At 39.3% G+C, this 12,280-nt stretch overlaps 1 protein-coding gene across 1 annotated transcript in view; it reads left to right on the plus strand.

Annotated features, from left to right (window-relative positions):
- The first annotated feature begins 7,603 nt into the window (after nucleotides 1-7,603).
- THEGL (theg spermatid protein like) overlaps nucleotides 7,604-12,280 on the plus strand; it is a 49,822-nt gene continuing 45,145 nt past the window's right edge. The window contains exon 1 of the mRNA XM_015597494.1: nucleotides 7,604-8,057. Coding sequence (XP_015452980.1) covers nucleotides 7,604-8,057 — 454 coding nt within the window. The remainder of the gene's footprint in view (nucleotides 8,058-12,280) is intronic.

Below are 12,280 nucleotides of genomic sequence, written 5' to 3' on the forward strand. Positions count from 1 at the left end.
GAATTCTACCAAATATTCAAAGAAGATTTTATACTTATTCTCAAACATTTTCAAAAAAATCGAAAAGGAGACAATACTTTCTAATGTATTTTATGAGGCGAATATTACTCTGACACCAAAATCTTGTAAATATAACACATGAAAAGAAAACTACAGACCAGTATCTCTCATGAACACAAATGCAAATATCTCAAATAAGATACTACCAAACCAAATACAGCAATATATATAAAAGATTATACACCGTGATCTGCTAGGCTTCATCCCAGGGACACAGGGATGGTTAAACATATACAAATCAATTAACGTGATACACCACATAAACAAATTAAAAAATAAGAATCATATGATCATATCGATAGATGCAGAAAAAGCCTTCAATAAGATACAGCATCGATTTATGATCAAAACACTTAACAAAATCGGTATAGAAGGAAAATTTCTTAACATAATAAAGGCCATCTATGATAAACCCTCAACCAACATTATACTTAATAGTGAAAAACTAAAAACCTTCCCTCTTTGATCAGGAACAAGGCAAGGCTGTCCACTATCTCCACTGTTATTCAGTATAGCACTGGAGGTCCTAGCAAGTGCAATCAGACAAGAGAAAGATATAAAAGGAATCCAAATAGGAAACAAAGAAGTCAAATCGTCACTATTTGCGGATGACATGATTCTCTATGTAGAAAACCCTAAAGACTCCACAAGAACACTACTAGAAACAATGAGCAGATACAGTAAAGTTCCTGGATACAAAATCAATGTTCCAAAATCCATTGTGCTCCTATGTTCTAATAATGAAGCGTCAGAAAAAGAAGTGGAAAAAATAATTCCTTTTGCAATTAAAAAGAATAAAATATCTAGGAATAAATCTAACAAAACATGTGAAGGACCTATATAATGAATACTACAAGACCCTATTAAAAGAACTCAAAGAAGATACAAAGAAATGGAAGGATTGGAAGAATCAACATAGTTAAAATGACCATATTACCTAAAGCATTATACAGATTTAATGCAATCCCCATCAAAATCTCATCAGCATTTTTTAAAGAAATAGAAAAAAAATCATCAGATTTGTATGGAAGCACAAAAGACCCCGAATTGCCAAAACCATCCTGAGAAAAAAGAATGAGGCTGGAGGCATCACTCCGCCTGACTTCGAATTATACTAAAAGCAACAATAATCAAAATGGCGTGGTATTGGCAGAAAAATAGACACACAGACCAGCGGAACAGAATCAGGAGTCCAAAAGTAAACCCCTGCTTATATGGGCAAAAATTTCGATATAAGAGCCAAAAACATACAGTGGAGAAAGGAAAGCCTCTTCAATAAATAATGCTGGGAAAACTAGAAAGCCACCTGCAAAAGAATGAAATAGACTGTTGTCTATCACTCCATGTCAAAATTAACTCAAAATGGATTAGAGATCTGAATATAAGACCTGAAACAATAAAATGCATAGAAGAAAACATAAGAACTAAACTCGTGGACCTTGGACTTAAAGAGGATTTTATGAATTTGACCTCAAAGGCAAGGGGAGTAAAAGCAAAAATAAATGAATGGGACTACATCAAACTAAAAAGCTTCTGCACAGCAAAATGAACTGTCAACAAGGTAAGGAGAGAATCATCTGAATGGGAAAATATATTTGCGAGCAACGCCTCTGATAAGGGCCTAATATCCAAAATATACAAAGAACTCATACAACTCAATAACAATAAAAAACAATACAATTTAAAAATGGGCAGAGGTACTAGACTTATTGGGGTGATCACTATGTTGTATATCTGAAACTAATATTATATGTCAATTGTAACTGAAAAATAAAAAATTATTAAAAAAAGAATGAGCAGAGAATCTGAACAGACACGTCTCCCAAGAAGACATACAAATGGCCAACAAACATATGAAAAGGTGCTCATCGCTATTAGGAAAATGCAAATCAAAACCACAATGAGATACCATCTCACACTTGTTAGAATTCCTATAATCAACAGGACAAGTAATAACAAATGTTGGGGAGGACGTGGAGACAAAGGAACCCTTATACACTGCTGGTGGGACTGCAAATTGGTACAGCCACTATGGAAAACAGTATGGAGCTTCCTCAAAAAACTAAGAATTGATCTACCATATGATCCAGCAATTCCACTACTGAGGACTATATGTTGACCCCAAGGACTTGAAAACCTATATCCAAAAAGATATTTGCACACCAATGTTCATAGCAGCATCATTCACGGTGGCCAGGACATGGAAGCAACTTAAATGTCCTAAGATAGATGATTGGCTTAAGAAGCTGTGGTACATATATACAACGGAATATTACTCAGCGATAGGAAGAGATGAAATGCTGCCATTTGCGACAACATGGATGGACCTCAAGATAATCATACTGAGTGAAATAATAAGCCAGGAAGAAAAAGCTGAAAACCACATGATATCACTTATATGTAGGATATAAACCTAAAAGCAACAAATGAACAGGACAAACAAACAGAGACTCATAGACATGGACAATAGACTAGTGGTTACCAGAGAGGAGAGGAGAGAGGTAGATAGGGTAAAAGGGGTCAAATATGTAGTGACAGAAAGAAATCGAACTATAGGCAGTGAGCACACAATGCAATATATATACGTCTTACTGTTGAATTGTATACTTGAAATTTACTTGATTTTGTTAACCAATGTCACCATAATAAAAACAAACAAACAAACAAATAAGTGTTGCTCTCCCACAAAGCGATGAATCTGGCTTTGCAAGACTATTATGCCTATAATTAAAAACAAAACAAAACTGAAGAATTAGAAGATTCTGATGCAAATTCACCAGTGATACTGCAGTTTTTAACTCTAAAGATACAGCTAATGAGGATGTGAAAAACATTCATTCTCAAACCCTTTGTTGAGTAATATGACACATCTTTGGAGGACAATTTGGCAAAGTCTATGAAAAAACAATTTTAATCTATTTTAAACTTTACTTACAAATAATTTTTTAAACAAATTTAAAACATTTACTATGATCCCGCAAGCCAATTTCTAAGATTCTATTGCACAAAAATGTTTACACAAACATGGAAAGACACATATAAAAAGATATTCTTGGAAATAATGTAATAAATTTAAAATAAATGTAGTAATATAATGTAATAATGTAAAATAAATTTTTATCGGTAGAGAAATAATTTTATAAATTGTTAGAGTAACTCCATTAAATATAATGGCATGGGGCTAATTAAAAAATGAGAAAGATATATGTTGACCTGAAAATATGCTGTTAAGTTTAAAAGTAACTAACACATCTCATGCTCCCTTTTACCACAGCACCTCTGCAAAGTACATAATAGTCTCTTTCATTTAAAATGACATACGTGTGTGCATATATATATGTACATATATTAATTGTATATGTATATGATCTGCAAGTACACTAGTTTTAATGGTGACAATTTCTGAAACAATGGCATTGGCATATGGCTTGAGGGAATGGTGTGGGGGCCAGGCAGCTTTTACTTATCATTGTATCATCTTTGGTATTGTTTGAATTTTTAACAATAAATGGTTTTAACCTTTAAAAAAATAAAAAATAAAATAAAATTTAGAATCTCTGGAAAAATAAAAAGCCAAATTTGGTGAGGACAGCCTCTACCTAATGTTAGCACATAGCCTTCTCTATCAAACTTTGGGCTGAAATAGAACATAATTGAAATTAGGTGTGTATCTACAAAATAATAATTGCTCTTGGAGAGATGAGATGTTAGAGTGTATGCCTTTAAAGTCACTTGCTTTCTCACAGTCAGAGCTGCAGGATAATTTTTAATAGTATATCACAACAGACACTCGAGTGTCTAATAACAGGCCTTCTTTTGTCTGGTCTATGGAGGCTGGATCACACAATAATCCAGGATTGTCAGAAACCCTAGGATTGCCACTAACTGACCCCTGGACAAATCCCTTAAGCATCTCATGTCTTACTCGGGCTTCACTTTGAAAAAGGACTAAATCACATACAGACAGCTTTCGGCCCTGAACTCTGATTCTATGAGGTATATTTTTATTAAGTTTTCTGAGGTGGTGGGGGAGTACATAAGTTCCTGGATGCCTATTTCAAAGATGATGCCAAAAGCTTTCAAATAGAGAGTGATATCTCTGTTCTTCCCCGTTTAGCCTTGTTTTTCTCACATTTTGATTTTAGATTCTGCGTTTTGGCAAAAAATGTGTGGCTGGTATTTTTCCTTCAGTGAACAGCTATTGTCTATGTAGTGGTCACTGCTTGATGCTGGGGATGATTAAAGTAGACTTGAGATGCTCTCAGGGTGTCATGGGAAGTACATGTCCCAGGAGTTTCTGGTGGAAATGGCACTCAGCCAAGACAGGTTGGAGTGTTGTCAAATAGGCTGTCTGGCTGGCGGTCTTCTCAACAGACCTCAGGGGATGACATTGATTACCTTGAAGAACTTGCCAAAATCTAGCATTTGTTGCCAGCCTTCCAGGCTCAGGAATTAAGAGTAGATCTGTCTTTTCATTTACTCATTTAGTCAACATTTATTGAGCACCAACTGTGTACCAGAAAATGTGTCAGTTAAAAATGGTGACAGTTAAAAATGGTGACAGTTCAAGTTAGGTTTGTGTGTGCCAAAAAATGGGGATTTGGAGGGAGTGGTGCTCATCACACTGGGGAATCTGGATATGGTGAATTCATGGGTTCAAAGATAATAAAGCTTTCTCTATACCTCTTGGCCCTGCTAACCTCTACTTGGCTTCATCCTCAGATTCCCTTTGCAAGGAATTGCTGTCAGCACTAAGCATACAACATTCATATATAGCTCATTCGAGAATAAGATGGACCCTCTCTATTTAAAGCAACCATCCAGTAAATCTCATGGAGGGGTATTGATTGGTTCTGCCAGGGTCACATATTCATTCTTGAACCAATCCCTGTGGCCATTTTGCCCAGGCCAGGGAGGGGACAGGATTAGCCCCCTCAAGCCATATGGAAAGAGTTCCCCACAGAAAGGAGAAGTTCAACTTTTCGAAGAGGAGGAAAAGGATGCTAGGCAGGAAAACAACAGAAATAATGACAGCTATCCAGAGTCATTCGCTGTGCTTGGCACTGGGCATACACCAGCCACCAGGAGAGAGAATGTTGTTAAGGTACTTTTATTATAGCTGGGAAGGCACACACAAAAATAAAAAAGCAGATGAAATAATTATAAACAGTGTGGAAGCAAGGATCTGAGACAGAAAATAATGGCAGGAACATTAAAAAAAAATTACTGTGGGATGGTAAGACCTCTGAGTGGGTGATGTTTAAGCTGAAAGAAAAGAGCAAGTATGTGAAATGGGGGAGAAGTGAACTCTGGGTATAGGAAGAAGCTGAAATGGGAATTTGCTTGACATGTTGGAGAGAGAGACTGGAATGTAGACAGCTAGGACATCGCAGCCCACAGTAGATTGGAGAAAGGGGCAAGGACTAGGTCATGTACCAGGCACCTTATGGTGCAAAGCCTGGGATTTATTCTAAACAGTTTGGAGTGTCATGATTGGAGGTCGGCCAAGTCAGAACACCAGTTGGGAAAGCACAGCAGAGTCCAGAGAGATAATGGTGACATGGACTGGCATGGTGATGGGAGATGAAAAGAAACGGATGGATTAAAGACATATTTGAAGAATGAACTTGAGTTGCTGATGCATTGGAGGCAGGGAGTTGGAGTAAGGGAAAGAAAGAATCAAGATTGATTCCTAAATTTCTAAATTCCTAAATTTCTCCTAAGGAAGACGTAAGTCAGATTCTTAAAGTCAGTGTATAAAATCAGAATGATGTGGACCAGAATTCATTCTGTGATCTTAATCTCTCCCAGTAAGCAGACTCCCTAAGAAGCTGGGTCATGTCAGAGAGTTGCCTAGTGAACATGGATCTATTGATGTATACTGGAATTGGGCCACACATCTGTCTCAAGAGGGCCTGGGGAACCAGCTGTAACATTTGCAGTCTGTTGGCTTCGGTTCCTCTCCCCTCTGTAGTTTTGAACAGGCACAGTCACTAGGATATAAAGATATGTATACAGAAGGGATATCCTTCTGTATATCCATTGTGGATTGAAGCTCCTCTTCTGAATGACATGTTCTTTAGATATTTGAAGGCATTTCATTTACTGATTTAGGGGCCATCCTGCCTCTCAAAGGAGAATTTATATAACTCTTCCACAATTGTTTACATGTTGAGCTAAAACTCTCTGAGGATAGCTTTATTTCTCCTTTTCCCAACTTTTTTGAGTACTTCTTGAATTTTTGATACAGTGCTGCACATGTTTATTTCAAAGTGTGTCTGAGGGAGCAGATTTCTGATTCATATATATGTCACTTTCTCCTGGTTTCATTCCAGGAAAAATTCACAATCCAAAATGTGTCTCTTTTAACTTTTTGCACCTATGAGACATAGTATATCAAAGGAGTACCCAGTAACATGCCAAAGGTGTTCTTGGGTTTACATACACTTGGATAGATGACTTATTCCAATATCTCTAGTCCCTTCTTTCAAAAATAAACACATCACTGAAACTCCACCACTTCTGTTGTCCTCTACCATGTCGTCATGGCCACGAAATTAGCTGAAAGCATTCCTCAGAGACTGAGAGAGGTTCAGACCACTCACTTTTTTATTGTTAAAGATCTCTTGGTATAATAATGATTTTTTTAAAGGGAGGGGGGGTGCCAAAAACAGGATTATAAAAATTCTGATATATTGTATTTAAAAGATATCACATATAACAAATTAATGTTATCAATACATTCACACAACAAATATATCATACTAAAAGTTGTGCTGTTCACAATTACAGGGTTTATAAAAATAATGATTTATAATTCACTTCAGTAGACATTATGCCCTGTAATGAGACACAAGTTGTAGACGACTATATATTTTTTAGTCCTTTCCGCGTTTCTTTGTGACTGTGTAGAACTTCATGTGGAGATAAAGTAAAAAAAAATCTAAAACTGAGACTTTTTCTGAATGTTAAGCTTGGACCGAATGTTAAGCGTCGCCCTACTCCCACTACCCTCATTCCTATTGCTGTCTCAGTGATGGAGGGCCTTAGAATATTGTCCATCTCAGTATCCGCTTCGAGCATGATTAGGCTACCATAGTCTATGGAGAGCCTGTGCCAGGGAACCTAACAGACCTGGCTCTGCTGTCTGAATGGTGCTGTAACTAGACTGGAAGCTAGTACGTTCTACCCCAGGGCCTCGGCAACGGAGAACGCGTGACACTACTAGCCCTTGGCACTGGTCAGTAGCGCGCCCCGTGTCTTTGCGGACACGCTTCTCTGGCTCTTCCCTCTTTGAGGGCTGGGCGCGCTTGTGGGCCCCTGGTGCGCATCGCGTCGCCTTGGCAACCGGAGACTGTGAAGAGAGGGGGGCCGGGGCGGGGCTTATCCCGCTGGGGCTCCGTCGCGTGGGGGTGGGAGGGCCGTCTGGGGCAGGTAAAGGTTGTGCTCCCCATCCCCCTCCCATCGCGCAGAAGGCCAACAGCGCCCCGGCGGTGGGCAGCCAGGGTGGGCGCCCCGCGAAGCTGGAGTTTCCTGGGCATTCATGGAGAACCAAGAGTTTTCAGGTTCATCCGAGCTGTCGGATGGGCATGATACGACAGAAACATCCGCTCGCTCTGAAGCCCTCCTGACTCCCTTAGTAACCAGGATCTTCAACGTGCGCGACAAACCGTTGGAGCCCAAGAAGCCCGAGGAAGTAGACGACCAAGGCCAGCGAAAGATCCCCGAGCCCTACGACCACTATGAGCCTTGCAGACCCTCTGAACCCCACACGCCTTATGTGCTCTACGAACCCTATCAGTCCTACGAAATCACTGAGCTCCACGCTTCCCACGCAGCCCGCAAGTTCCTCGCTCCCTGTGAGCACCATGGGTACCATGCTCCCCGTAAGCCCCACAAGCCCCACGAAGCCGAGCTGTTTCCCAGCGCTAAGGTGATGACCTCCCCATCTCTGGTGACCAGAATCCCGCCTCGGATTCCATTGTCTACCCTGAACGGTAGGTGATGGGGACCCTCTGAGGCACTGAGCAACCACGCCCTACCTAAAACTGGGGGTCTTAATGTGAAGGTTTGCATGCAAGAGCCCACTTTGTTTTAAAAGAAGAGAACTCTTGTGTGATTCAATTGCTGCCTTGCAGTCACCTATCTTTGGACCTCAAGGGAATCTGATAGGAAATTGAGACTAGCAATGAGAGAAACTTAATCTCTTCACTCTCCTCTTTTCACCGACGATCTCCTAGCTGAACTTGATTATCCATTGTCATTTCTTTCTGAAGCCCTTCTTAATTCTTCTCTACAGTTAGTCCTTGCATTCCTCTGCGTTGCCACTTTAAACATTACTTCTATTATAGTGCTTAAAATTTTGTATTTCATTATTATCTGTCTCCACAACTAAAGGGAGGAATCCTTGAAAATTTTTTTGTCGGTATTTGGCGCAGAGTGGCACTCGAGAAATGCTATTCTATTGTTAAAGTTGTAGTAACAACATATTAATTGAGCAAGCATTTGAAGAGTACATTTACTAAGTGCTTACTATATGCTCAGTCCTCACCAAGTTTACAGGGTAACAGGGCTGATGGGACTTAGATATGAATATCTTTTGCTCTGACCCCACCAGCTCATCTCTGACCTCTCACTGATGACCCACCCCAAACAGTTTTTGTCCACATTGGGCTTCCAATCCCTTGGCTGACCATTTTTTATCTCATGTTCTCCTGAACTCCTCTTTAACAGCCTAGATTCTATGGTCTATCATTTCAGTTTCCTCACACACATCTTCTATCATTCCAGTGACTCTTTGACTAACCACCATACTTCTCCTGGTAAAAGCTTAACCCTGTTTAAACCCAACCACCCACCTTCTGCCTACACCTGAGCAGCTGACTCCTGCTGTGCAAAATCACACAGTCATACTGACTGCTTTTATTTCCGATTTATGACCACAAATCTCAATTGGTCACTTGGTGCTGCTTGGCAAGCCCACTTTATTCACCTAGTTAGTTCCCAGTCTCTGAAAACATAACTAAATGCCTTCTTTACCTTCTTCAATTTTCATACCTTTGATCTCCAAACAGTTGAAGATTTTGCCTCACACTATTGAGAAAATAGAAGCATTCAGTTATGAACTCCCTTATTTTCTTACAACTAATCTATTGCCTTATCTGCATCCACGGATTCTGTCTTTTCTCATATTTTAGGGAAAAGTGGTGTCTCTTTCTATGAAAAGCAAAGTTCTCCTCTTGTGCTTTGGATTCCACTCATCTCCTGAAGAGCTTTGTTCCTGCAGTTATCCCTTCTCTCTTCTATAGCATCAATTTCTCTCTTTCTAATAAATTAGTTCCATGAGGATACACATATACTATCGAATCTTCCATCTTGAAATAACCCTTTACACTATGGCTTCTTCAGAACCCTCCTCCCACCATCACCACTATTTTTATGTTCTCTTTCACTGCAGAACTTGTCAAAAGATTGTCTATAAACAATAATTCCAATTTCTCATCTATCATTCCCTTCTCAACCCGCCTAGTTAGGCTTTTTTCCCCCTCCACACCACTGAAATTGCTCCAGTTTACTGCTTTTTCATTACCAACCCTATTGTCATGCATGCAGATTTCACTATCCATATGAGTGATCCACTTGACTTCTCGACCTCCTCACTTTGAATGATCTTGTCCTTCACCCCACTTTAGGCACCCACTACCCTAGCGTTTGATAATGTCTATTGCTGTAACATTTCTAAAATCTTGATTTCAAGCACTCTAATCTCTAACCATGACCTGTCTTTCCAGCTCACTCACTCCTCCTTGTATGCCATCAATTCTTCAGCTTCAACGAGACCTCCAACCCATTCACTATGTATCGCTACCTTCTGTCCTTCTGTCTCTTTTCACTCTCTATAGTCCATGGTCCACCAATGGGATCACTCCCTCGCAAATATCCTCAACTCCCTTGACTCCATCATTCTTCCCTAGTTAAATCCAATTCTTATCTGCGCTTGAGAAACAGATGATGACAAGAAAAAGACAACTATGCTGAGCTTTAAATTCATGACCTTGAACTTCAAGTGGACTCTCAGAGCTGCTTGGCAATCATACTGCATTTCCTTAATCAACTTGTTTTCCAACATGGAAGCTACCAAACTCCAGCATCTGTTCTTATATACTTAACCTTTTCTCCTGTTAATAATGGACAAACTGTCCTTGTTCCTATTAAAGGCTGTTCTTTCAATCTGTATATTAGATCTCACCCTATCTAACTTTAAGCTCTTTGCTCTTAAAATTAGCCCTCTCTCTCCTGCATCATTTTATTCCACTCTGGAGCATTGCAGCAATAACTTTTATCTTAAACAAACAAACAAACAAACAAACAAACTTTTTCTTAACCCCATGGACCTCTCCAGGTACCACTCCTATTTCTCTGTTCCTGTTTAGAGAAAAATTCCTCAAAATAGTTGTCTATAAAACAATATCTCCATATCCTTTCTTCCCATTCTCTTGAGAACCCACTGAAGCTTTCGTCTCCTCCACTTAGCTAAAGTTGCTCTTGTTGAGGTCACAATGACCTCTGCCTTGCCAAATTCAGTGGTTAATTCATCCTCATTTTACTCATTTGACTCACTCCTTTCTCAGAAGTCTTTCTTTACTTGACTTTTGGGATACCACTGCCTTTATTGTCATCTTACCTCGTCAACTGTTCCTTACTCAGTTTTCTTTTCTAGATCCCACTTCTTTCCCCAGCCTCTAAGTGAGTGAGTGATGGCTCAGTTCTCTCAGATTCTTTAGAACTTCCCTTGTTCTTTGGGTGATGTCATCAATTCCATGGCTTTAATGTTATACTGATAACTTCCCAAATTATCTGTAGCTTCAACTTCTCCCTTAAGCTCCAGAGTTTTACAACCATCTATTTAACATCCCTATTTAAATATCTAGTAAACATGTAAAATTTAATGTGTCCATAGGTGAACTCTTTTCTGCACCTAAAATTGTTCTTCCACCAATGTTCCCCATTTCAGCAAATGTCATCCACCATTCATTCATCGAACTGTTCAGGTCGAAAGCCTTGAAGTCATTTTCGATGCTTGTTTTTCTTCACTGCCTCCGGACCATTAGCAAACCCTAATTTTGAAATATATTATGATGATGGACATTTCTTAACCTCTAAAACTTCCTCATCTTTGTAAGCCACTATCATCTTTTGCTTGGTCCACTTGCAATAGCTTCCAGTCTTGTCCCCCACCCCTTACTCATTTATATAGTCACAGGGATTTTTTAGAACATAAAGTATGTGCAGCTCTCCTGCTCTCAGCTCTCCATAGGGGGTTCTCATCTCATGTAGTTTGTAATCTAAAGTATTTAGCAGGCCTCCAAGGCCCCACACGATCTTGCCCTTGCCTGCCTCCTCAACTTCATCTGTCCCGCTGTCACTGCTCTCCAGTCATGTGGGTCTCTCTGTGCTTACCTCACAATCATTTTACTTTTTTTTCCTCTGCCAGGACACTCTTCCCTCAAGTATTTGTCACCTCCTTATAAAGATGTACTACATTATTCTGTCAAAAAGAACACTCTCGGGCCTGCTCATTTTCTTTAAAGCACTTGTCTGACTGTATTACATATCTATTTTTACTGTTTACATTAAGCTCTCAGAGGGCGGTAACTTTGTCTTCACTGTTACATCCTTAGTGCCTCAAGCAGTGCCTGGAACAAGTCAAGACTTAAGAATTATTGTTGAAAAAAAAAAAACTACAGACCAATATCTCTCATAAACACTCATGAGAACTCTCAAGCAAAAATCCTAAATAAGATACTAGCGAACTGAATACAGCAACATATTAAAAAGATTATACACCACGATCAAGTGGGTTTCATCCCAGGGGCACAGGGATAGTTCAACATACATAAATCAATTAATGTGATATACCACATAAACAAATTAAAAAATAAGAATCATATGATCATATCAACAGATGCAGAAAAAACCTTCGACAAGATATAGCATCCATTTATGATCAAAACACTTAACAAAATCAGTATAGAAAGAAAGTACTTTAACATAATAAAGGCCATCTATGACAAGCCCTCAGTCAACATTATACTTAATAGTGAAAAACTGAAAACTTTCCCTCTAAGATTAGGAACAAGGCAAGGTTGTCCGCTATTGCCGCTGTTATTCAATATAACATTGGGGGTCCTGGCAAGTGCTATTAGACAAGAGAAAGATA

Source organism: Pteropus alecto, unplaced genomic scaffold, assembly GCF_000325575.1.
Source record: "Pteropus alecto unplaced genomic scaffold, ASM32557v1 scaffold57, whole genome shotgun sequence".
In the NCBI taxonomy this organism is placed as follows: domain Eukaryota; kingdom Metazoa; phylum Chordata; class Mammalia; order Chiroptera; family Pteropodidae; genus Pteropus; species Pteropus alecto.